The sequence below is a fragment of the Caloenas nicobarica genome, chromosome 18, assembly GCF_036013445.1.
Source record: "Caloenas nicobarica isolate bCalNic1 chromosome 18, bCalNic1.hap1, whole genome shotgun sequence".
Taxonomy (NCBI): domain Eukaryota; kingdom Metazoa; phylum Chordata; class Aves; order Columbiformes; family Columbidae; genus Caloenas; species Caloenas nicobarica.
The window spans coordinates 10,553,496-10,580,006 of record NC_088262.1 but is presented as its reverse complement, the minus strand read 5'-3'; the positions used below and the strand labels follow the sequence as shown (position 1 = coordinate 10,580,006).

At 54.9% G+C, this 26,511-nt stretch overlaps 1 protein-coding gene across 1 annotated transcript; it reads right to left on the bottom strand.

The window, feature by feature from the left end:
- Window positions 1–668: 668 nt before the first annotated feature.
- Window positions 669–26,385, bottom strand: LOC135995980 (fas-binding factor 1 homolog). Its single transcript, XM_065647632.1, is given in 32 exon segments — window positions 669–985; window positions 1,569–1,692; window positions 2,048–2,192; window positions 2,298–2,421; window positions 2,607–2,780; window positions 4,355–4,492; window positions 8,147–8,320; window positions 8,903–9,148; window positions 9,451–9,507; window positions 11,082–11,219; window positions 14,874–15,047; window positions 15,630–15,875; window positions 16,061–16,237; window positions 17,046–17,199; window positions 17,518–17,625; window positions 18,146–18,352; window positions 18,713–18,813; window positions 19,011–19,095; window positions 19,577–19,794; window positions 19,885–19,981; window positions 20,057–20,190; window positions 20,311–20,423; window positions 20,706–20,839; window positions 21,061–21,190; window positions 21,739–22,053; window positions 22,056–22,211; window positions 22,214–22,288; window positions 22,863–22,904; window positions 23,445–23,472; window positions 24,694–24,885; window positions 26,010–26,060; window positions 26,344–26,385. Coding segments are annotated over 32 exon segments (4,527 nt in total). The 3' UTR covers window positions 669–757.
- Between the last annotated feature and the right edge of the window lie 126 nt (window positions 26,386–26,511).

The following is a 26,511-nucleotide window of genomic DNA, read 5'->3' as shown; positions in this document are numbered from 1 at the left end:
ACCAGAACTCCTGTGACAGCTCGGCCCTACCACGGCCGGCAGGATCCACCCCTACGGGGGCAACTGCCTCCCGGTAGCGCTGGCCGGGTGGCCAGTGGCACTCGCCCTGACGGATGGAGGCCAGACAAACAGGGCAGCTGGAGCTGTACTGGGTTCACTGGGCACCAGGACCTTCTGGTAAAAGCAACAGCTTTCCTCTGCTAATCCAGACAGCCCTGCGCGAGCCCCGAGTCAATATAAAAACAAACTGAAGGAAATCAGACAAAGCTCCTTGGGAATGCATGGGGAGGAAAAAACAGCCTGGACACCTCACTTGGGATTGTTGTTTTCTGCAAGATGGCCTTTAAAAACCAGAAGAACCTCCCAGAACAACCTCCAGACCCAAGGACCTGGGTCAACTGATTTCTGCCCTCAAACACCGGCTTCATCATTCCAGGTCAAATTGGCAGTTTCTCCAACTACCATCTGTGGGTTTTTTGGCTCCAGAGAAGGACGAGAATTTCCTTCCCAGCTCCATCAGCAAAGTGGTGCCACACACAGATTCCTGTGCACAAAACTGTCACAGAAATGTTCTTGACCCCAGGTTTCCCATACCAGAATCTCAGACGTTTGTGCTTTAAAAAATAATTTAATTATAAGATACAAAACAACTTGAAAGGTACAGCAAAGAAACAGTCCAGACTGGGGGCCTTTCAGGGGTTGGAACACAAGGCAAAAGAGACTTGGGCTTTTAAACCCATTTCTCTTAAGAAACCCTCTAAGAAATGGTGGTCAGGAGCAGGGAGGACGGCCGGGATGCTCGCAGAGGTGAAGTGCAGTAGGGCGCTTTCCTCAGGATCTCCAGAAATAACTGCGTAACCTCAAAGAAATCGTGGTCCGGAGAAGGGCAGAAGGACGGACGGGATGCTGACAGACATGAAGTGTTGTATCGAGCTTTCTTGAGGGACTCCAAGAAGATCTTCTCCCTTTCTAAGTAATCATCCTCCTGAGAAGAGAGGAAGGATGGGTGGGAATGATCCCAGAAAGTGCCACAGAAACAGGGTCACAGTCCAAGGTGTTGCTCATCAACAAGAGAAGGATCCCAAAGCCTCCCTCGTACCATGGCCCCCCATGAAGGGGACCCCTCCCTGGCTCCTCCAGAGCCTAGAACCTCACAGTCTGAGCAAGACCCGCAGGGGAAGCCTCCAAGAGCGTCCCTGCCTGGGGAAAGACCCAGCAGGGACCTGACGGCACAGGATGGGGACACCACATAGCCAGAGTCCAGCAGAGCCGGCGTCTCCCACCCAGGGAAGGGCTGAGCAGAGGGCAACCCCTTCGAGCCGAGGACGATGTCCATCTCAGGTTGGACGTGGAGCCAGCCTGAGACAAGCTGCGAGCATCCCCCTCTCCTTGCCTCTGCTGTCACTCCTCTGGCTGCCCGCGGCTCCTTCCAGCCCACCCGGCCCAGCCCAGGGCTCAGCCCTGATCTCAGGAGACCCCCGAGGCTCTCAGGGCCCTGTCGGGTTCACCCAGCCCAGCTCCGCCAGCAGCTCCGCAGCCCCTTCCAGCCCTGCTCTCCCCTGCCTCACCCACTGGGCCTGGAACTTCAGCAGCTGCACCTGGGCACTGAGCACGGGGTTGTCGGCCACGGGCAGGGACTCCCCGATATCCCGCGGGCTGTGCCGAGGGAGCGTCCTAGTGGGAGGCAGAAAGTCTGGAACAGGAGCCGGAGTGCGAGATGCTGCCATTAGATGAACTGCAGACGTAGACACCACAGCATCCCTTGTTCTGCTGCCTGCGTGTCCCTGCAGCGGGGTCCTCCCCAGCCTCCCAGGACAAACGGGCTTTAACTCGCCTGCCTCTCCCCTCCTGCCCCCTCCAGGCACTGCCCTGGCTCAGAGAGCTCCGCTGAGCCCCTGCAGAGGACGAGAGGGCAACTCGCACCTGAGGTTTATATGCAGGGGCACTAAACCAGCCCCCAGGACCATCCCAAGCCTCCTGAGACACAGGTACAAGCGCAGCTGCCCCCCGGCAAGTCCCTTCCCACCTGCAGCGTGTGGAAGCCTCAGCCAGGGTGCTGGAGAGACCATCGGTCGGGGCACCGAGGTCCTGGGCTGTGGTCAGCGGTGTCACAGGGTGGTTGGGCAGCTCCTCACGGGGCTATTCATGCCGTCTCCTCTGGTGAGCCGTGCTCAGCCGCTGCTGCGCTGTCTCTGGGAGAAAGGGAGAGAGAGAAGCTGTCAGAAAAGCTTCAGGCCTTGTGCACCGTGGCCCCTGGCCCAGTTGGGAGGGTGAGGAGACACTTCCCTGATGCAGACGCTCCTGCTGCTTCAGTTGCTCCTGCTGCTGCTGCAGGACCTGCAGCTTGTCGCGGAACTGGGATTCCATCCTGTGTGCCTCCCCCAGGGCTCGCTCCCCCTCCGCGTGCTTCTGGGCTAAGAGCTGCAAGGCAGAGCGGCTGGGGAGCTTGGGGACAGGGACCCTCGCTGCCCTGGGCTGGGGCTCCTCTGCGCGTCCCCTTGTTCCCCTCCCGGCACAGGATTCACGACTTCAGGAAGGCTGTGAGACCCCGGCTGTGCTGCCGGCCCGTGCTCGGCTGCGAACCGTGGTGCAGACGCTGCGCTTACCTCATTGGCACTTCTCGTCAGCTCCTCCTGCTGCTGGACACGCAGCGCGGCCCCGTTCACCTTCTTCTCCAGCCTCAGCTCCTGCCAGGCCTCGTCCAGCCTCTGCCTGTCTCTCGCCAGCTGCTCCTCCTTGGCTTTCAGCTCCTGGCCCTGCATCTTCAGCTCTGCCCGCTCCTAGGGTGGGCACGGGGGAAACCGATGCATCACCTGCCCTGTCCCTGACACCATCTCACGTCTTCCCAAGGGGAGGCAGAGCCCCTGTTGAGCTCCTCGTGTGGCCGCTTTGGGTGCAGAGCAACAGCCCTCGGTTCTGCAGGTCACTGCACACGTTCTCCATGTTCTCACTGAAGACCTAACGACCTTGGGCAACTGATTTCTCCCCTCAAATACTGACTCCATCATTCCAGGACAAATTTCCAGTTTCTACCATCACTGCATGTGGGTTTTCACATCAAATCCCCATAATTAACAGTTGCAAAATGCTTTGAGATAGTGCTACAAAAATAGTAACAGTTGAAAGAAGGGCAGAACGTCTATTATCAGCACCTGGTTGATTAGTACTACTTGGTTTTGTCCTCAGAGCAGTATCACTATCTTGTGCTGGGGATGGAACAGAGGCCAAAGGAGTTTCTGCAGGGCAGCAAAAGAAGGGGGTGCTGGAAAACACGAATGTGTCTTCTGGAAAGCTGAAGGAAGCAGAGGCTCCAGAGAAGGACGAGTATTTCCTTCCCAGCTCCATGAGCAAAGTAGTGCCACATGCAGATTCACGTGCACAAAACTGTCGCAGAAATGTTCTTGACCCCAGGTTTCCCATAGCAGAGTCTCACACGTTAGTATTTAAAAAATCATCTCTTTACAAGATTAAAAACAACTTAAAAGGTACAGCAAAGAGACAGTCCGGACAGGGGCCTCTCGGCGGGAGGGACCACAAGACTCTATGTGAACAGAGACCTTCTCAGGTTGGCCAGAAGCATTCCCCTGCCCAACTGGTAAAGCTGGAAAAGTCACTAAAGCTTTGTTAAATGAGACCATACCCCGATTTGGGGTCCCCGCTGTGATGTCCTCTGATAGAAGACAGGTAAGTTCAAGCCACAGCAGCTTCTACTGTGTCTTTAGGCATTAAAGTGCATAACCAAACCCAAAGTGTATCCAAACCAAAGCCAAAATTCTTTTGCAATAGAGATCTACAAAATATTATCATCTCGGGTTGCGGTACGGCATAGCTCTTTGTTACCCCACAACAGTACCTAATCGAGCATTGTCGCGTAATGCAAGTAAAAATTATTAGCATTAAAATTAGAGTCACAAACATCAACAGCTACTTTGACTAGGTCGAATCCGTAGCCATGAAGCAAGCTTATGCCAAATTTCTTCAGAACTCCAAGATGTATCATCTTCAGTGACTTCATGTCATACTTTAGTTGATTCCCAAAAGGATTTGCGGTTGCTCCTATTTCAATACCGTGGGCAAAGCCCAAATTTGCTTTGTAAGAGTCTTTAGCTTGTACCAAAAGCAAAATTCACTATTGGCAAGACTATAATTATCACCAATAATGCTAACGAGGGATATTTAGTTGTTTCAGATTCGACCTGTCCACATTTTTCCTTTAGTTCATGTTGGGCTATAATAGTTTTCACTAAAGACCCGTGTAAAGGCCACCTTGGAGTAAAAGCATTTGTTACTGCACTCGTACTTTTTAGAGTCACTGAGATCAACGCTGAGAGAATTGGACAGCGGAAGGTCCTACTGGCTCCGACGTCTGTTTCTTATCTGCTGCTTTCTTCACTCTTGAATACTGAATCCAGGGAGGTTGCTCTTTAATCTTGATGGCAGTAAAGGCCGGCAGCAATACCTGGAACAGCCCATTCCACTTCTCTTCTGAAGGCTGACATGAAAAAGCTTTAACGGAAACTTCATCTATTGGCTTGAAAGAAAAGACTTCAGTTTTCTTTGGCTCGAGGCTTCACTCTAATTCTGAGCAGCGCTAAAGGTAGTGCTTGATTCTACTTCCAGTTAGTTTCTTGACAAATTCTGTTTATCTGCTGTTCGATTATATAACTCAGTTTCTTTTCCACCTGCCCACTTGCTTAAGACTTGTAGAGAGTTGGCAACTGCCAATCGATCTCTGATGCTCTACTGACTTGCAGCACTACCTGTGCAACAAAACGGGGCCCTCTATCAGAGGACATCACAGCGGGTACCCCAGATCAGGGTATGATCTCATTTAACAAAGCTTTAGTTACTTTTCCAGCTTTACTAGTTGGGCAGGGGAATGCTTCTGGCCAACCTGAGAAGGTCTCTGTTCACATACCGCAAGGTAGAGTTTACTGATGGTGGTTCGAGGAGACAGCCACCCGGGATCGGAGACATCGCTCTCATATCTCTCTCTGTCTTTTCAGCAGCTTGTCTCGCAGTATCAGCTGCCAATTTATTTCCAGCTTCCTGATCAGTGTCTCCTTTTCGATTCTCCTTGAAATGCATGACGGCAACTTGTCCAGTAACAGCCCGGCTTCCGACAATTGGAGTACCATGTTTAATCTGTTCTCCTTGTGCTGTTAATAAACTTGGGCCTTTTCAAATGGTCCATGGGCTTGCAGCACTCCCAAAGCATACTTGGAATCAGTGCAAATATTACTCTTCTTCTCTCTGGATAATTCTAAAGCTCGTGCGTGTGCAGCTGTCTGGGCAGAAGTCCCAGGAGGCAAAGGTTTAGCTTCGATTACCTCGTGGGTAGTTGGTAGGGCATACCCAGCTTTATGTACTCCTTGCTTTACAAAGCTGCTTCCATCAGTGAACCAGGAGTCTTCAGCGTCTTCCTGTTCCTTTAAATGCCGTCTGCTGGAGTAAACAGCTCCCATTGTTTCCAAGCAATCCTGGACCACAGGCTCTGAAACAGATCCACTGAGGAAAGGGGCTGCATTGACAATGTTGGTAATGGCAATATTCACATCACCTTGTTCCACCAATACCGCCTGGTATTCAGGAATCTCCAGCGAGATAACCCATGGGTACCTTTTGGTTCCAGTACGGTTGTGACTGTGTGGGACACCAATACGGTCGTTTTCTGTCCCCTGGTGAACTCAGGAGCTTCCTATACAGCGAGTGCAAGAGCTGCCACAGCTCCAAGACATCCAGGCCAGCCTTTGCTCGCTTCATCTGACTGCTTAGGGAAGCAGCCACCGCTCGGTTCTGAGGACTCAATTGCTGCGCTAGAACACGCCAAGCAATGCTTGGCCTTTCGTGTGAGTATAACTAAAACGGCTTGGTGATATCTGGGAGACCCAGGTTCTTGGTTTAGTTGTGCAAATGCCCTCAAATGCTTCTCTTGTCCAATTCAACTTGGAAGTCTTTTTGTTTCACGGTTCATACAAAAGCTTTACTAAAAGTCCAAAATTATAAACTCCAAGTCTGCACCAACGTGCCATTCTAAGAAATGTCCAGCAAATAGCTTCTTTTTGCTCCATCCCCAGCCCTGGCTGCCCTCCAGAGATCTCGAATCCCAGATAAGTCACTTGGTGCTGTATCAGCTGGGCTTTCTGTTGGGAAGCTCGACACCCACTACATCTCACAAAATTTAGCAAACTTACAGTGCATTGCATACGGTCTTCTTTGGTTTCTGTGGCTATCAGGAGATCACAAAGTCTCATTTCCTGGAGGAGCTTCCCCGCTCTCAAGTTCTGCATTCTTTGATTTACTAGGAACTCTTGAAGCCCGTAGCCCTGGAAATACTCGATCCAACATTTCCTGAGGTCTATGGCTTTGCTTGTCAGTTTGAATCACTGCCAAATTTAAAAGCTCAATTCTTTTATCTTGAATGTCACTTCACCTTGCTTGAATGTTATTATTGCTTGCAATTGTTTTCATAAGTCTCGTCTCCGTAACAGTTTTGGAGACCCAGGCATAGATGAGAACTTAGGAATTCCAATTTGTTTTCCCAATTTCTATTTCATTGGCTGTTGAGGAAAGCTTTCTCTTCTTGGCCAGTAGCTCCCACAACAGTTACAAAATCTTCATCTAATGGTATCAATTCCTGATTCAAAACTGAATGAGACGTTCCAGTATCAACTAAACACTCTGATTCTTTTCCCTGTTTTCCTCGTCTCTCTCCTGAGTTTCACCACCTCGGAAGGGCAGGGCAAATAATCTTCAATTCTACACCCCGTGGGGACACACACTCTTCTATCTCGCCCTCCCCTATCATCAGGGGATTTCCTGTCTTATTCTACACGCTGAACGGCATCGTTTCAACTTCCCCTGAGCTTTATTCCGCTCCCTTTTTCATGTGAACACAGCTGGATCCTGTGGTGGCAAGTTAATACCGCATTCTGCCTGCCACTCTGGGGGTTTTCGCAAAGTGAAAAACGTATCAGCATACATGACCTGAGCCCACTTTCCTTCTCTCTTCAAGAATAACGTTCACGTGGCATAATTCAGAGTTTCATTCAGAGGCCACTTTTCCTCATCATCTAATTTATACAATGGCGACTGAATATAATATGTCAGCAAGGTTTCTCTATTCACATTATCACCAGGTGGTTCCCCAATCTCCTTCCTGTGAGCTAACATAAGGTTAGTATGAAGTTAGTTATAACGGATGAGTTTCTTACTATTAATTACTAGTCAAATATAAGCTAAGCGCTCTGCTTCTAAACAACGTGTTCCTTAATCTTCAGGTCTCTTTGTCAGGCAGAACGATTTAAAACTTGAAAAATATCCCCTCGTTTTGCAGGTGGTTAGAAAGCATTTGCCATGTTGTCGTTGGTTAACCATGGGGACATCTTTGTAACTTAATCCCAGTCTACATTAATTTAGCAGCTTCTCTTCAGTCCAGAGAAGGGAGGACGGTCGGGATGCCGGCAGAGGTGAAGTGTTGTAGGGCGCTTTCCTCAGGATCTCCATAAATAACTGCATAACAGCAAAGAAACGGTCTGGACTTGGGGCCTCTCAGCAGGAGGAGCATGAGACAAAAGAGACTTGGGCTTTTAAAGCCCCACAGTCTGTGCACCCGCTCTTCACGTATCCTTCACAAGCCTGTTGGTCCAGTGGTAATTTTGGGTCGGGGGCCTTCGTTGTTTCTTCTTGGATTCTCTTCCTCTGTCTTCCAGGCAGTTTTTTCTCTGTCCTTATCGCGATATTTTGAAGCATAGAATACAACTAAAGGAATTTAAGTGATTAAACTTATTCTGCAACAGTCCTCCCTTTGTGTTTATTAAGCATCCCTGCTAATGTGTCCAAACGAACTCCTGAAGTCTCTAAGGCCTTGAACTCGTAACCACAGTCTCACATACGATGTTATTACAAGTCACGACAGAACCAGAGCTGACAGAACGGCCACTGGAGCAGAGCCTGATGAAAGGTTCCTGTAGCAGCTGTAGAGTGGCACTCGCCCTGAGGGATGGAGGCCAGACCAACTGTGGCGTCACGGGCGCTGGGGAAGAACTTCGCACTCTGAACTCTCCGAGATCGTTTTTGAAGAGAAAGGAAGAAAGAAAATCCTCTAAGAAATGGTAGGCCGGAGAAGGGAGGACAGATTGACTACTTGCACAGGTGGAGATGCTTTCCTCAGGGCCTTCATAAATGAACGCGTATACTCAATGTCATCGTCCACGGAAGAGGAGGAGGGCGGAGGGGTTGTTGACAGTCGTGAAGTGTTGTATCGTGCTTTCTTGAGGGACTCCAAGAAGTTTCTCTCCTCCTCTAAGCGTTTGTCCTCCTGAGAAGAAAGGAAGGATGGGTGGGAATGATCCCAGAAAGTGCCACAGAAACAGAGTCGCAGTCCAAGGTGTTGCTCATCAACAAGAGAAGGATCCCAAAGCCTCCCTCGTGCCATGGCCCCCTATGAATGTGACCCCTCCCTGGCTCCTCCAGAGCCCAGAACCTCACAGTCTGAGCAAGACCCGCAGGGGAAGCCTCCAAGAGCGTCCCTGCCTGGGGAAAGACCCAGCAGGGACCTGACGGCACAGGATGGGGACACCACAAAGCCAGAGTCCAGCAGAGCTGGCATCTCCCACCCAGGGAAGGGCTGAGCAGAGGGCAACCCCTTCAAGCTGAGGACGATGTCCATCTCGGGTTGGACGTGGAGCCAGCCTGAGACAAGCTGCGAGCATCCCCCTCTCCTTGCCTCTGCTGTCACTCCTCTGGCTGCCCGCGGCTTCTTCCAGCCCACCCGGCCCAGCCCAGGGCTCAGCCCTGATCTCAGGAGACCCCCCGGCTCTCAGGGCCCCGTCGGGTTCACCCAGCCCAGCTCCGCCAGCGGCTCCGCAGCCCCTTCCAGCCCCGCTCTCCCCCGCCTCACCTGCTCGGCCTGGTACTTCAGCAGCTCCACTTGGGCGCTGTACGTGGAAGCTAAGGAGGCCTTTTCCTGGTCCAGACGCCACTCCTGCTGCTTCAGCTGTTCCTGCTGCTGCTTCAGCTGCTCCTGCTGCTGCTTCAGCTGCTCCTGCTGCTGCTGCAGGACCTGCAGCTTGTCCCAGAACTCGCGCTGCATCCTGCGTGCCTCCCCCAGGGCTTGCTCCCCCTCCGCGTGCTTCTGGGCCAAGAGCTGCAAGGCAGAGCGGCTGGGGAGCTTGGGGACAGGGACCCTCGCTGCCCTGGGCTGGGGCTCCTCTGCGCGTCCCCTTGTTCCCCTCCCGGCACAGGATTCACGACTTCAGGAAGGCTGTGAGACCCCGGCTGTGCTGCCGGCCCGTGCTCGGCTGCGAACCGTGGTGCAGACGCTGCGCTTACCTCATTGGCGCTTCTCGTCAGCTCCTCCTGCTGCTGGACACGCAGCGCGGCCCCGTTCACCTTCTTCTCCAGCCTCAGCTCCTGCCAGGCCTCGTCCAGCCTCTGCCTGTCTCTCGCCAGCTGCTCCTCCTTGGCTTTCAGCTCCTGGCCCTGCATCTTCAGCTCTGCCCGCTCCTAGGGTGGGCACGGGGGAAACCGATGCATCACCTGCCCTGTCCCTGACACCATCTCACGTCTTCCCAAGGGGAGGCAGAGCCCCTGTTGAGCTCCTCGTGTGGCCGCTTTGGGTGCAGAGCAACAGCCCTCGGTTCTGCAGGTCACTGCACACGTTCTCCATGTTCTCACTGAAGACCTAACGACCTTGGGCAACTGATTTCTCCCCTCAAATACTGACTCCATCATTCCAGGACAAATTTCCAGTTTCTACCATCACTGCATGTGGGTTTTCACATCAAATCCCCATAATTAACAGTTGCAAAATGCTTTGAGATAGTGCTACAAAAATAGTAACAGTTGAAAGAAGGGCAGAACGTCTATTATCAGCACCTGGTTGATTAGTACTACTTGGTTTTGTCCTCAGAGCAGTATCACTATCTTGTGCTGGGGATGGAACAGAGGCCAAAGGAGTTTCTGCAGGGCAGCAAAAGAAGGGGGTGCTGGAAAACACGAATGTGTCTTCTGGAAAGCTGAAGGAAGCAGAGGCTCCAGAGAAGGACGAGTATTTCCTTCCCAGCTCCATGAGCAAAGTAGTGCCACATGCAGATTCACGTGCACAAAACTGTCGCAGAAATGTTCTTGACCCCAGGTTTCCCATAGCAGAGTCTCACACGTTAGTATTTAAAAAATCATCTCTTTACAAGATTAAAAACAACTTAAAAGGTACAGCAAAGAGACAGTCCGGACAGGGGCCTCTCGGCGGGAGGGACCACAAGACTGTATGTGAACAGAGACCTTCTCAGGTTGGCCAGAAGCATTCCCCTGCCCAACTGGTAAAGCTGGAAAAGTCACTAAAGCTTTGTTAAATGAGACCATACCCCGATTTGGGGTCCCCGCTGTGATGTCCTCTGATAGAAGACAGGTAAGTTCAAGCCACAGCAGCTTCTACTGTGTCTTTAGGCATTAAAGTGCATAACCAAACCCAAAGTGTATCCAAACCAAAGCCAAAATTCTTTTGCAATAGAGATCTACAAAATATTATCATCTCGGGTTGCGGTACGGCATAGCTCTTTGTTACCCCACAACAGTACCTAATCGAGCATTGTCGCGTAATGCAAGTAAAAATTATTAGCATTAAAATTAGAGTCACAAACATCAACAGCTACTTTGACTAGGTCGAATCCGTAGCCATGAAGCAAGCTTATGCCAAATTTCTTCAGAACTCCAAGATGTATCATCTTCAGTGACTTCATGTCATACTTTAGTTGATTCCCAAAAGGATTTGCGGTTGCTCCTATTTCAATACTGTGGGCAAAGCCCAAATTTGCTTTGTAAGAGTCTTTAGCTTGTACCAAAAGCAAAATTCACTATTGGCAAGACTATAATTATCACCAATAATGCTAACGAGGGATATTTAGTTGTTTCAGATTCGACCTGTCCACATTTTTCCTTTAGTTCACGTTGGGCTATAATAGTTTTCACTAAAGACCCGTGTAAAGGCCACCTTGGAGTAAAAGCATTTGTTACTGCACTCGTACTTTTTAGAGTCACTGAGATCAACGCTGAGAGAATTGGACAGCGGAAGGTCCTACTGGCTCCGACGTCTGTTTCTTATCTGCTGCTTTCTTCACTCTTGAATACTGAATCCAGGGAGGTTGCTCTTTAATCTTGATGGCAGTAAAGGCCGGCAGCAATACCTGGAACAGCCCATTCCACTTCTCTTCTGAAGGCTGACATGAAAAAGCTTTAACGGAAACTTCATCTATTGGCTTGAAAGAAAAGACTTCAGTTTTCTTTGGCTCGAGGCTTCACTCTAATTCTGAGCAGCGCTAAAGGTAGTGCTTGATTCTACTTCCAGTTAGTTTCTTGACAAATTCTGTTTATCTGCTGTTCGATTATATAACTCAGTTTCTTTTCCACCTGCCCACTTGCTTAAGACTTGTAGAGAGTTGGCAACTGCCAATCGATCTCTGATGCTCTACTGACTTGCAGCACTACCTGTGCAACAAAACGGGGCCCTCTATCAGAGGACATCACAGCGGGTACCCCAGATCAGGGTATGATCTCATTTAACAAAGCTTTAGTTACTTTTCCAGCTTTACTAGTTGGGCAGGGGAATGCTTCTGGCCAACCTGAGAAGGTCTCTGTTCACATACCGCAAGGTAGAGTTTACTGATGGTGGTTCGAGGAGACAGCCACCCGGGATCGGAGACATCGCTCTCATATCTCTCTCTGTCTTTTCAGCAGCTTGTCTCGCAGTATCAGCTGCCAATTTATTTCCAGCTTCCTGATCAGTGTCTCCTTTTCGATTCTCCTTGAAATGCATGACGGCAACTTGTCCAGTAACAGCCCGGCTTCCGACAATTGGAGTACCATGTTTAATCTGTTCTCCTTGTGCTGTTAATAAACTTGGGCCTTTTCAAATGGTCCATGGGCTTGCAGCACTCCCAAAGCATACTTGGAATCAGTGCAAATATTACTCTTCTTCTCTCTGGATAATTCTAAAGCTCGTGCGTGTGCAGCTGTCTGGGCAGAAGTCCCAGGAGGCAAAGGTTTAGCTTCGATTACCTCGTGGGTAGTTGGTAGGGCATACCCAGCTTTATGTACTCCTTGCTTTACAAAGCTGCTTCCATCAGTGAACCAGGAGTCTTCAGCGTCTTCCTGTTCCTTTAAATGCCGTCTGCTGGAGTAAACAGCTCCCATTGTTTCCAAGCAATCCTGGACCACAGGCTCTGAAACAGATCCACTGAGGAAAGGGGCTGCATTGACAATGTTGGTAATGGCAATATTCACATCACCTTGTTCCACCAATACCGCCTGGTATTCAGGAATCTCCAGCGAGATAACCCATGGGTACCTTTTGGTTCCAGTACGGTTGTGACTGTGTGGGACACCAATACGGTCGTTTTCTGTCCCCTGGTGAACTCAGGAGCTTCCTATACAGCGAGTGCAAGAGCTGCCACAGCTCCAAGACATCCAGGCCAGCCTTTGCTCGCTTCATCTGACTGCTTAGGGAAGCAGCCACCGCTCGGTTCTGAGGACTCAATTGCTGCGCTAGAACACGCCAAGCAATGCTTGGCCTTTCGTGTGAGTATAACTAAAACGGCTTGGTGATATCTGGGAGACCCAGGTTCTTGGTTTAGTTGTGCAAATGCCCTCAAATGCTTCTCTTGTCCAATTCAACTTGGAAGTCTTTTTGTTTCACGGTTCATACAAAAGCTTTACTAAAAGTCCAAAATTATAAACTCCAAGTCTGCACCAACGTGCCATTCTAAGAAATGTCCAGCAAATAGCTTCTTTTTGCTCCATCCCCAGCCCTGGCTGCCCTCCAGAGATCTCGAATCCCAGATAAGTCACTTGGTGCTGTATCAGCTGGGCTTTCTGTTGGGAAGCTCGACACCCACTACATCTCACAAAATTTAGCAAACTTACAGTGCATTGCATACGGTCTTCTTTGGTTTCTGTGGCTATCAGGAGATCACAAAGTCTCATTTCCTGGAGGAGCTTCCCCGCTCTCAAGTTCTGCATTCTTTGATTTACTAGGAACTCTTGAAGCCCGTAGCCCTGGAAATACTCGATCCAACATTTCCTGAGGTCTATGGCTTTGCTTGTCAGTTTGAATCACTGCCAAATTTAAAAGCTCAATTCTTTTATCTTGAATGTCACTTCACCTTGCTTGAATGTTATTATTGCTTGCAATTGTTTTCATAAGTCTCGTCTCCGTAACAGTTTTGGAGACCCAGGCATAGATGAGAACTTAGGAATTCCAATTTGTTTTCCCAATTTCTATTTCATTGGCTGTTGAGGAAAGCTTTCTCTTCTTGGCCAGTAGCTCCCACAACAGTTACAAAATCTTCATCTAATGGTATCAATTCCTGATTCAAAACTGAATGAGACGTTCCAGTATCAACTAAACACTCTGATTCTTTTCCCTGTTTTCCTCGTCTCTCTCCTGAGTTTCACCACCTCGGAAGGGCAGGGCAAATAATCTTCAATTCTACACCCCGTGGGGACACACACTCTTCTATCTCGCCCTCCCCTATCATCAGGGGATTTCCTGTCTTATTCTACACGCTGAACGGCATCGTTTCAACTTCCCCTGAGCTTTATTCCGCTCCCTTTTTCATGTGAACACAGCTGGATCCTGTGGTGGCAAGTTAATACCGCATTCTGCCTGCCACTCTGGGGGTTTTCGCAAAGTGAAAAACGTATCAGCATACATGACCTGAGCCCACTTTCCTTCTCTCTTCAAGAATAACGTTCACGTGGCATAATTCAGAGTTTCATTCAGAGGCCACTTTTCCTCATCATCTAATTTATACAATGGCGACTGAATATAATATGTCAGCAAGGTTTCTCTATTCACATTATCACCAGGTGGTTCCCCAATCTCCTTCCTGTGAGCTAACATAAGGTTAGTATGAAGTTAGTTATAACGGATGAGTTTCTTACTATTAATTACTAGTCAAATATAAGCTAAGCGCTCTGCTTCTAAACAACGTGTTCCTTAATCTTCAGGTCTCTTTGTCAGGCAGAACGATTTAAAACTTGAAAAATATCCCCTCGTTTTGCAGGTGGTTAGAAAGCATTTGCCATGTTGTCGTTGGTTAACCATGGGGACATCTTTGTAACTTAATCCCAGTCTACATTAATTTAGCAGCTTCTCTTCAGTCCAGAGAAGGGAGGACGGTCGGGATGCCGGCAGAGGTGAAGTGTTGTAGGGCGCTTTCCTCAGGATCTCCATAAATAACTGCATAACAGCAAAGAAACGGTCTGGACTTGGGGCCTCTCAGCAGGAGGAGCATGAGACAAAAGAGACTTGGGCTTTTAAAGCCCCACAGTCTGTGCACCCGCTCTTCACGTATCCTTCACAAGCCTGTTGGTCCAGTGGTAATTTTGGGTCGGGGGCCTTCGTTGTTTCTTCTTGGATTCTCTTCCTCTGTCTTCCAGGCAGTTTTTTCTCTGTCCTTATCGCGATATTTTGAAGCATAGAATACAACTAAAGGAATTTAAGTGATTAAACTTATTCTGCAACAGTCCTCCCTTTGTGTTTATTAAGCATCCCTGCTAATGTGTCCAAACGAACTCCTGAAGTCTCTAAGGCCTTGAACTCGTAACCACAGTCTCACATACGATGTTATTACAAGTCACAACAGAACCAGAGCTGACAGAACGGCCACTGGAGCAGAGCCTGATGAAAGGTTCCTGTAGCAGCTGTAGAGTGGCACTCGCCCTGAGGGATGGAGGCCAGACCAACTGTGGCGTCACGGGCGCTGGGGAAGAACTTCGCACTCTGAACTCTCCGAGATCGTTTTTGAAGAGAAAGGAAGAAAGAAAATCCTCTAAGAAATGGTAGGCCGGAGAAGGGAGGACAGATTGACTACTTGCACAGGTGGAGATGCTTTCCTCAGGGCCTTCATAAATGAACGCGTATACTCAATGTCATCGTCCACGGAAGAGGAGGAGGGCGGAGGGGTTGTTGACAGTCGTGAAGTGTTGTATCGTGCTTTCTTGAGGGACTCCAAGAAGTTTCTCTCCTCCTCTAAGCGTTTGTCCTCCTGAGAAGAAAGGAAGGATGGGTGGGAATGATCCCAGAAAGTGCCACAGAAACAGAGTCGCAGTCCAAGGTGTTGCTCATCAACAAGAGAAGGATCCCAAAGCCTCCCTCGTGCCATGGCCCCCTATGAATGTGACCCCTCCCTGGCTCCTCCAGAGCCCAGAACCTCACAGTCTGAGCAAGACCCGCAGGGGAAGCCTCCAAGAGCGTCCCTGCCTGGGGAAAGACCCAGCAGGGACCTGACGGCACAGGATGGGGACACCACAAAGCCAGAGTCCAGCAGAGCTGGCATCTCCCACCCAGGGAAGGGCTGAGCAGAGGGCAACCCCTTCAAGCTGAGGACGATGTCCATCTCGGGTTGGACGTGGAGCCAGCCTGAGACAAGCTGCGAGCATCCCCCTCTCCTTGCCTCTGCTGTCACTCCTCTGGCTGCCCGCGGCTTCTTCCAGCCCACCCGGCCCAGCCCAGGGCTCAGCCCTGATCTCAGGAGACCCCCCGGCTCTCAGGGCCCCGTCGGGTTCACCCAGCCCAGCTCCGCCAGCGGCTCCGCAGCCCCTTCCAGCCCCGCTCTCCCCCGCCTCACCTGCTCGGCCTGGTACTTCAGCAGCTCCACTTGGGCGCTGTACGTGGAAGCTAAGGAGGCCTTTTCCTGGTCCAGACGCCACTCCTGCTGCTTCAGCTGTTCCTGCTGCTGCTTCAGCTGCTCCTGCTGCTGCTTCAGCTGCTCCTGCTGCTGCTGCAGGACCTGCAGCTTGTCCCAGAACTCGCGCTGCATCCTGCGTGCCTCCCCCAGGGCTCGCTCCCCCTCCGCGTGCTTCTGGGCCAAGAGCTGCAAGGCAGAGCGGCTGGGGAGCTTGGGGACAGGGACCCTCGCTGCCCTGGGCTGGGGCTCCTCTGCGCGTCCCCTTGTTCCCCTCCCGGCACAGGATTCATGACTTCAGGAGGGCTGTGAGACCCTGGCTGTGCTGCCAGCCCATGCACCGCTACGAACCGTGGTGCAGACGCTCGGCTTACCTCTTTCGAGCTTCTCATCAGCTCCTCCTGCTGCTGGACACGCAGCGCGGCCCCGTTCACCTTCTCCTTCTCCAGCCTCAGCTCCTGCCAGGCCTTATCCAGCCTCTGCCTGTCTCTCGCCAGCTGCTCCTCCTTGGCTTTCAGCTCCTGGCCCTGCATCTTCAGCTCTGCCCGCTCCTAGGGTGGGCACGGGGGAAACCGATGCATCACCTGCCCTGTCCCTGACACCATCTCACGTCTTCTGAGGGGGAGGCAGAGCCCCTGTTGAGCTCCTCCTGTGGCCGCTTTGGGTGCAGAGCAACAGCCCCCGGTGCTCCAGCAGTGCCCTCACCCCTCCACCTGTGGGGACCAGGGCTGGCAGAGCTGGGACCGGACACACACACACACTCCTTCCTCAGAACGGACGCAGCCCCTCACCGTGCTGCACACCCTCAAACACGCTCACCGCACAGCAGTTCCTCGGCACTGGAAATACCCAGCCTGAGTGGTCCTTTGCCACCCTGGCAGCCCTGAAAAATGCAGCTCTGCCGCACTGTCTGTGCCACATGTCCCCTCTGGACAGCCCTGGGGGGAGCAGAACTGGCTCTGGACACGTCGCCGTGGCACGGGGAGGTTTTGCCTCATCCACCGTGGGGGTTTCCTCTCCCCAGACTCACAACAGAGGCGGCTGCGCCTGGTCTGGCTGCCCAAACTCCTCACGGGTAAAGGGGAGAGACAGAGTTGATGCTTCAGTCAACATCTGAAACGGGCTGGTGGAGCCTGTTCCTGGGACACCCCCATTCTCACCACCCCGAGCGACATCCCTGTCACCAGAAGGCAGCGCTGAACATCTCCCTGGTGAGCAGGACCCACCCGTGAGCCTGCCAGATGCTGCAGGGACAGACACCATTCACGGGCTCCAGGCCGGGGACCTCCTGTGGGCCAGAGAAACGCCCCGGACCCAGCCAGGAGCCTGGCCCGGGCAGAGGACACAGCGTGGGCTCACCTGCTCCAGCAGCCGAGTCTGCTCGCCCAGCCTGGCCTCCGTGTTGGTCACCAGCTCCTGGACACGGCTCCGCTCCTCCTCCATGTCCCTCTTGCACATGTTCTGCAGGTCACTGGAGAACTTCTCCATCTTCTCAATGATGCCGTCCAGAGACCTGTGCAGAGGAGCGAGGGGAGGGTCACCCTGGGGGACACACTTTGTCTCACTGCGAACGAGACGGGGACGTGTGCTGGGCCATAGGCCGGGCAGCCCTGCCCCGAACCTCTCGGGATCAGAGCACAGCCGGAGGAAGATGCAGCTGCTGCTTTGGGGAGCACGGACAGATACTAAACAACAGCCCAGCATCCCTGGGGGCTGCGGGTGGGAGAGAGGATGGGCCCTGCTCCTCCTGTGCTGCGGGGCTGGTTCCCCGGAGGACAGGGAACACCCCAGCCAGGGATCAACGCGGGGACACGACACCGGCTGTCTGTACCTGGTGTGTGAAGTGGTGCTGGTCAGCACATCCATCTCTTGCTCTTTCAGCCACTTCACGTGCTGGAGCTGCTCCTCATGTTTCTTGCGCAGTTCCTGGACAGACCCCCTGCAGGACACGGAGAAGGAGCCCAGCATGGGCTGTTACAAACTGGTGCTCCCCGTGACGGGCACCGTGGAAGAGGCTCGGTCGTGGGGCTGAGAACCAGGTCCCAGGAGCTGAGCTGGCAGGGTGGTCTGTCACGGGGCATCCCACAGACTGCCATCCACATCTGGGACGGACCACATCTGGGGGTTATGGGCTTCTCTGCCTAAAACCAGATTTCTCATTGACCCAAACTATGCAGACATCAGCAACTCATTGTTCTGAATAAAAGGAATCTGGGGGAGAGAAAACATGGGGTTCAGCATCTTTCAAAATGCAATGCATTCCGTCGGGATGATGTCTCCAGCCAGATCTCCCTGTCTCCAGCTGCAAAGCAAATCCCCACTCCAAAAGCCACTGAGCTGCCCTCAACCCAGCGCTTCTGGACTCTCCTTTCTCCTTTCACCATCTCCCCAAACCGTTCCCTGGTTCCTTCACCCAGAGTGGGGGTACCGGCACCACATGCCGCTCGTGCCGCTCTCACCTCTGCAGCTCCCGCAGCCGCTGCAGCTCCAGCCGGTGCTGCTCCCGCAGCTCCTCCAGGTCCAGCCGGTGCTGCGCCAGCAGCTCTGCCCGATCGCGCGCCGTGTCCTGCCACTGCTGCCGCAGCTGAGCCACCAGCTGCTCGTTCTGCTGCCGCAGCATCTCCACCCGCTGCCCGTAGTTCTCCTCCAGTAGGGTCACTGAGGTCCTGCCCGGAGAGAGCCCGTGAGGGGTCACGGCACCGAACAAGTGTTGCTTTCATTGCAGTACCCGGCACTCTGCACCCAAAGGGCACACGGGGATTTAGCAGCAGATCGGTGTTGCTGTGTGCGTGGGGAAACTGAGGCAGGGGCTGCTTCGCTCTCCGCATTCTGAGCCCTGAGCCCTCTGCTGCTGCCCAGTGCGATGCCCTGGTTGGGGACTTGCTGGCAAAGGGACAGGCCCCTCCTCTTGTCACCCACCCAGGGAGGATTTGGGACGCGCCCCAGCACTGTCCCCTCAGGGGAGCTGGATGGGGCTGTAGGCGAGGACCTGCCGGAGGAGGGGAGCACAGGCCAGAGCCCGCTACCTGTGGCTGCTCTTCTGGAGATCCAGGTACTCCCGGTGCTGCTGCTGCGCACTCTCCAGCAACAGTTTGTGATGCGCCCGCTCCTCCTCCAGCATCCGCACCTGCCGGGCACCCGGGGAGAAGGTTCTTGTGCTGCCCCGGGGACAGAACCCCCACAGCAGCACTCGGTGGCCGTTGGCATCTCTGGACAGGGAGGTTGCTCCTCTCTCCCGTCACCCTGATGCTGTTTGGAGCAGACGTGGCCCCTTCTCCTCCCCCTGGCTCACCCATGTCCCCCTCCACAGGCGCTGGGGCTCACCTGGCTCTCCAGCTCTGCCACACGGGCCTGGGCGCTCAGCAGCTCTGCCCGACACTCCGATGCTGCTGGGGAGGCGGCCAGCTGGCTGCAGGCAAAAAGCACCCGATGTGGTCAAGCCGAGGAGGCCATGAGAGACAAGATCCCTCCCCAACACCAGCTCCTGCCTCGCAGCTGAAAGCCTCCGTCCCGCTCGGCTGCGGCAGGATTCAGCCTTTTGGCTGCCGAGGGAGCAAAGACCCCAACAGCTCCAACCCTGGTGCTCCCCTCGCTGCACCCACCCCCTTCCCCGGGCACCCCCAGCTCACAGCCCCTGCCCGCCGCTCGAGGCACTTGGGCTGCAATTCCCTTCTGAGCCCCGTTCGGACGGCACAAGTCTGAACCCGCACAGGGGAACGGGACTGTGGGCTGGATCAGCGGGACAAAGACCCGCGGCATTACCCCAACCGGAGACGAGAAAGTGCTTAAATGAATTTCATAACTCTGAGGCAGGCGTTGCTGAGAGCTGCTGCTGGAGCAGCCACACGTGGAGCAGACGGGAGCGCTGCGGCCATTGACCGGGCCTTTACCTGACGGGAGAGCGGGGAGCCAGCCCTTCGCCCGCGGTCTCTGAGGGCTCGGCCTTTGTGTCTTGGGCCTCCGAGGGCTCGGCCTTTGTGTCTTGGGTTTCCAAGGGCTTGGTCTTTTTCTCTTGGGCCTCCGAGGGTTCCGCCTTTTTCTCCTGGGTCTCTGAGGGCTCAGCCTTTTTCTCTTGTGCCTCCGAGGGCTCAGCCTTTTTCTCTTGGGCCTCTGAGGGCTCAGCCTTTTTCTCCTGGGTCTCTGAGGGCTCGACCTTCTTCTCCCGGGTCTCCATGGTCTTGGCCTCTATCTTCTGCACCTCGGCCTGTGCTTCGGCTTTCCTGCGAGCCAAGGCAGCCGTCAGCCAGTCCATCGGGTCGGGTTTAGCCGCTGCCTCCTCTGCAGCCCCGAGCTGGCTGGCGGGGCCGGGCCGCCCGGCTGCGGCAGGGCTGGGGATGCTGAGTGCCGGGCTGCCCTTGGCTGGGGACAGCGGGTCCGGGTCCAGGAAATCGTCATCCTCCAAGCCCAGCCAGTCGTCTCCGCCCCTTCTTCTCTGCACGGGGTTCCGTCTGCCTGGACGACGAGGTGTGGAGCGGAGCTCTGGGTTCGGTTCGCTGCCGCTGATCTCGGCAGAAAACCTGAGGAAGGAGAAGCAGCTGCAGACCTGCCTGCAAGGGGATGCGGGGACCTGCCTGCTCAGCCGCAGGGACAGCGGGGTGGTGGCTGGAGCTACAGACACACGCACAGCACCGTACCTCACCGACTGCCCCGTTGCCGGCTGGACCGCGGGCCTGGAGCCCATCGAGGGCTTGTAGGCTCCAAAGACAAGTTCCTCCTTGTCCCAACGCTTTTCCTCCTCTGTTCAGACAAGGAGCCTTGAGCCAGCGCCCAGAGGAGCAGCTGCTGCAAAGACACCAGCCCTCCCCTCCTCCTCCTCCTCCTCCCAGGCTGCCTCGAGGGCAGAGCACAACACTTCTGCATGAGCCGCCTTCCCCCGCGCTGACCCAGAGCCCGTTAACCGCCCTGCTCACCCCGACAGAAAGGGCATTTCCCCTGCAAGGGCATTACAAATAAAGCTCGCTAGCCCAAGCCAATGCTGTCAGCTCTGCAGACCTTCCCAACGTCCCTGGCTGGGCTCACCTGGCTGCTTTGGGAGCTTTTTATCCAGTTTGAACTCCCTATGCTCTCCCGTACCTGGCTTTTCCAGGACTTTGGCCACGGAGCCTCGTCCGAACAACTCATCCAGCTTGGAGCGCGCTGGCCGGAGCTCCTCTCTGTGGGGACACGGTGGCAGATGGTTTCTCCAGAGGCAGGGCTGTCCCTCCTCACACAGCCTGGCCAGGCTGCTCTGGCTCTTCTCTGCCAAACCAGCTGCTCTTGCCCCTTGCTGGAACCCACGGGCAGAAGCTCCAGCATCCCCCCCCAGCACGGTGGCACCGGCTCAACGTGCAGCCCGCCCCCTGCGTTACTCCCACCGCCTCCACACTGCCCTTACTCTTTTTTTGGGCCATTGCCAATTCCCATCGCATCCAACAGGTTGTCGTCATCAACATCTTCAAACGTCGACGTCTTCCTCCTCTGGACCGGGGCCACCGTGCGCAGGGGCGTCTGGCGTGGGGGTAGCTCTGGGGATGGGATCGCACATGGGAGGAGGTTTGAGCAGGGCAGGTGTTGGTTTTTTAAACAACAAGAGATCCAAGCAGCCCAGTGGGATTTATCGGGGAGAAAGGCCATTTGAGGGGAGCATCGGACCCATGAGCATCCCCGCTGCAGGAACAAGAGGGGCGAGTGCCTGTAACAGCCACAGTGCAGCCGGGACCCACCCAGACGTGCCCCCGCTGGGCTTTGCCGTGGACCGCGGATGCTACGGCCACCCAAATCCTGACCCCAAAAACTTGGTCTCATTTGGCACCGTGCAGAACAGGCCGGGTGAGGCCCAAGGGAAAATCTGAGCCTCCCTTCCCGCAAAGGAAAGGCCAGTTCTGTAACCTGTGGCACTCCCTGAGCTGTGGCACAACCAAGCCCGTTATTGAGTTGCTCTAGAAATGACCGCTCTGCTTAGTCACAGATGGGACTGGGTGGCTTTCGATTTCATCAGCTGGGACCTCACACAAACTCAGCCAGGCTGCTGATTCCTTTCCTACAAGGAGGAGGCATCCAGCAACCTGCTTACCTTTCCTGCTGCTCTGTTCCAGTGTTGTCTCAGAGCTGCTCTCAGTGCCACGTTTCACGGGCATCTTCCATGGCCCAGAACCGGGTTTCGATGTCCCCAGGAAATCCCAGTCCGCGTCGTCCTTGTCCTGGAAAGCAAGAGGATGAGGACGGGCACAGGGCGAGCGCTGCGGATGCCTCAGCACTGCTCTTCCCTTGGGAGGCTGGTGCTGGGGGCCGTGGCTGCAGCGCACGGGGGCTGAGATGGGGGGATTTCGGTACTTGAAACGCTCTGTGCCCTGAGTCCTGTGCTGAGATCCTGCTGCTGCCTCCGGAACACCCAAGCCCATTGCTTTGGGTGAGGGCTCTTCCTACGACGCTTGAGCCGAAACGCACCCAGGAAGGCTGGGCTGCAGCAGCATGTACCCCCGGGCTTTGCTCCATCCTCGGTACCTGGAAGCCCGTCTCCCACCGGACACCCACTCCCCTCTCCTGTCTTTTCCCCCTGCCAGCGATGCCCGAGAGCTCAGCCCCAGCCCTCAGGACATCCAGACTCTCTCCCCAAATTTGGGCTCACCCCTGCAGCTGCCTTGTTCTCTGCAAGGACCTTGCTGAAGAAATCATCCTCTGCAAACCACCTGTCGGGGCGGGGAGCGGGTGCAGAAGCTGAGGACGGGGCAGGTCAGGAGGACGTGGGGAGCACGGAGAGATCTGAAAGGCACTCACTCCTTGCTGGCCCGCACGCTGCTGCTCCAGGCTCTCCCACCGCTGCTCCCGGCCGGCTGGGAAGCTCTGGCAGATGTAACACGGGGTTCAACTGGAAAAACGCAGGGAGAGAGCAGGATGATGGACACGGCCATAGCCCAGGCCTGGGCACTCCACAGGGGGATTTGCCAGCTTCTCATGGACCACAGAGGCTTTTAATCAGAGACAAACTTCCCTTCACCTCCCCAGACCGACGGGCAACCTGTTCAGTGGCCTCTGGCTCTGGGAACCCGGCTGTCCCCCCTGCTCCCTGCTGCCTCCCCCCTCACAACTGGAGCCTCTCGCAGATCAAGGGCTGTTGCACCAGCAACTCCTGCTCCCAGGAAGGGAGGACCAGGACAAGGATGCTGCCCTTTCAGCTGCAAAGAAGCTTCATTTTACCATCATATCCCCGCAGGTCCTCAAGGATGTCATCAATAGAGCCTGAAACAAGACAAATTCAAGGTGCTGAGGCAGGTGAGCTCATCAAGCTGGTGCAGAAAAGCCCCCAATGTCAATAAGGCTTGCTCTTCCGAGATCCCCCAAGAAGAAAGATTTGGGCTCAAGCACCAGCAATGTAATGTCTGCCATGTCTTCCACAGAGAGCTGCCAGGGCCAGGACTTGACCCCAAATGCACTGCTTCAGTATCAGGGGCAGCAAGAGGCCTCTAAACCAGCAGTTAGGGAGCAGGGGAGGGGAAGAACTGAAATAAACGCATATATTCTCCTCCAGATTTGGGAAAACCCACAGGAACAGAATATAGGAGCCCAGGAAGCAAATCCCTTTGACTGGAGAGGCAGGTGAATATGTTTGGGTCAGCAATGACACAATGCACTGAGCTGCACCTTTCACACAGGGATGGCGACCGTTCCGGTAGCCAGGGCTGCCACCTCATCCCAGTGTCCCCCCTCCTCCGTCCCAGGCATCCCCAGCACACCAAAGCACCTACGGACAGGGAAAGGAGACCACGCCAGTGTACTTACCACTTATGCTTCTCTTGGCTCGCGTAGCCTACGGAGAAAGACAATTCCCTCATTGCAAAACCAAGCGAGTCTGAGCTGGACTTTCTCAGCACACTAAAGCCAGAGGCAGGTTTCTCCAGAGAAGCCCAGCAGCACCAGCGAAGCCCTCGTCCCGCCCGCGCTGCTTGGGAAATGGCAGGTGAAACCCCGGGCAAGCAGAGAGATGTGACACCTTCAGTGACACCAGGGAGCTCAGCCCCTCCTGCCTGCCAGCTGGGCAGAAGCCCCCAGCCCTCGGGATGGCTCCTGCCTGCCAGCCAGTGCCACAGCAGCACTGGGGATTTCCCAGGCCTGCCTGAGCACCCATCACACTCACCATGGCAAGAGCCGGGCTTTCCCTTGCTCAAGATGGTCTCCTCGCAGATTCCTCCGCTGTCAGCCCCCGGGGGGGATCGAAGATCCTTGCTCACGTCCACACTCTGACCTGCAGGGAGAGGAGGATTTCCCGACTTGCTGTTAAACCTACGTCCCCCTGCCGCCCCCCCGGCTGGCTCCCTGCTGCTCGCGCCTCTCCAAGGCCCTGGAAACCAGGCTCCATCTCAGCCTTAAACACACCTGCAATCACAGAATCGCAGAAGTATTCTGGTTGGAAAAGACCCTCAAGATCATTGAGTCCAACCATAAACCTCACACTACCAAGTCCGCCCCCACCCCATGTCCCTGAGAACCTCATCTCTGCATCTTTCAAACCCCTCCAGGGATGGGGACTCCAGCACTGCCCTGGGCAGCCTGTTCCAGTGCCCCACAGCCCTTTGGGGAAGAAATTGTTCCCCAGATCCAGCCTCAACCTCCCCTGCCGCAACTTGGGGCCGTTTCCTCTCATCCCAGCGCTTGTTCCTGGGGAGCAGAGCCCGACCCCCCCTGGCTCCAAGCTCCTTTCGGGCAGTTCAGAGATCAGAAGGTCTCCCCTCAGCTCCTGTTCTCCAGCTGAACCCCCAGCTCCCTCGGCCGCTCCCATCACACTTGTGCTCCAGCCCCTCACCAGCTCTCCTGCTCTTCTCTGGACACACTCCAGTAGCTCAAGGCGTCAACCGAAGTCTCCAGATCCACAAGTCGCCGAGATGAACAGCACCTCCCGCGATGCTGCAGGACGGAGCAGCCGCCGCGGCACCGACCGCACCGACCGCACCAACCGCACCAACGGCACCGACCGCACCGACCGCACCAACCGCACCAACGGCACCGACCGCACCAACGGCACCGACCGCACCAACCGCACCGACCGCACCAACCGCACCGACCGCACCGACCGCACCGACCGCACCAACCGCACCAACCGCACCAACGGCACCGACCGCACCGACCGCACCAACGGCACCGGCCGCACCAACCGCCGCCGCTCCGCGTCCCGTGGCCGCGACACCGGGGGCCCTCGCGCCCCCGGCCCCCAGCGGGCGCGGGCCTGGTGGCCATGGCCGCAGCGTCCCGGTCCCCGGGCTCACGGCAGCCCCGGCCCCGCCCGCAGCAGCCCCGCCCGGCCCCGCCCGGCCCTTCCCTTCCCTTCCCTTCCCTTCCCTTCCCTTCCCTTCCCTTCCCTTCCCTTCCCTTCCCTTCCCTTCCCGGCCCTTCTCCTCTCGCCGGGTGCTGGGAAATGGAGTCCCCGGCGGGCCCGGGGCAGGGCCGGCAGCTCCAGCCCCGGCGGCTCCGCTGCCCCCCGGGGCACTTTCAAACCTCTTTTCAAAGCCTACACGCCTAATGGCTTCAAACACTGAAACCTTCTGGACGGGCTTTCTCGAGGCTCTTGTCTAAGTGTGTCTCCTTCAGTGCAGAGCAGCTGCTGAGCCTGCAGAGAACTACGGAATTTCACTTCGGCTTGAGAACAAGTGACAGAATCCCAGAATCCCCGCCTGGCTGGGGCTGAAGGGCCCCCTGGAGATCCCCCAGCCCAGCCCCCCTGCTCACGCAGGGTCACCAGAGCAGATCACACAGGTCGGTCCAGGCGGGTTTGAATGTCTCCAGAGAAGGAGACTCCACACCCGCTCTGGGCAGCCTGGTCCAGGCTCTGGCACCTCCCAGCAAAGAAGTTTCTCCTCATGTTCAGCTGGACCCTCCTGTGTTTCAGTCTGTGCCCGTTGCCCCTCACCCTGGCGTTGGGCACCACTGAACAGAGTCTGGTCCATCCTCTGACACCCACCCTGAGATATTGATCACATTGATCAGATCCCTCTCAGCTTCTCTGCTCCAGCTCAACAGCCCCAGCTCTCTCAGCCTTTCCTCACAAGAAAGATGCTCCAGACCCATCAGCATCTTTGTAGCCCAGCGCTGGACTCTCTCCAGTAATTCCTTGTCCTTCTTAAACTGGGGAGCCCAGAACTGGACACACAACTCAGATGGGGCCTCACCAGGGCAGAGCAGAGGGGGAGGATTCACCTCCCTCAACCTGCTGGCCACGCTCCTCCTCATGGACCCCGGGTACCATCGACCTTCTTGGCCACAGGGCGCGTTGCTGGCTCATGGTCAACCTGTTGTCAACCAGAACTCCTGTGACAGCTCGGCCCTACCACGGCCGGCAGGATCCACCCCTACGGGGGCAACTGCCTCCCGGTAGCGCTGGCCGGGTGGCCAGTGGCACTCGCCCTGACGGATGGAGGCCAGACAAACAGGGCAGCTGGAGCTGTACTGGGTTCACTGGGCACCAGGACCTTCTGGTAAAAGCAACAGCTTTCCTCTGCTAATCCAGACAGCCCTGCGCGAGCCCCGAGTCAATATAAAAACAAACTGAAGGAAATCAGACAAAGCTCCTTGGGAATGCATGGGGAGGAAAAAACAGCCTGGACACCTCACTTGGGATTGTTGTTTTCTGCAAGATGGCCTTTAAAAACCAGAAGAACCTCCCAGAACAACCTCCAGACCCAAGGACCTGGGTCAACTGATTTCTGCCCTCAAACACCGGCTTCATCATTCCAGGTCAAATTGGCAGTTTCTCCAACTACCATCTGTGGGTTTTTTGGCTCCAGAGAAGGACGAGAATTTCCTTCCCAGCTCCATCAGCAAAGTGGTGCCACACACAGATTCCTGTGCACAAAAC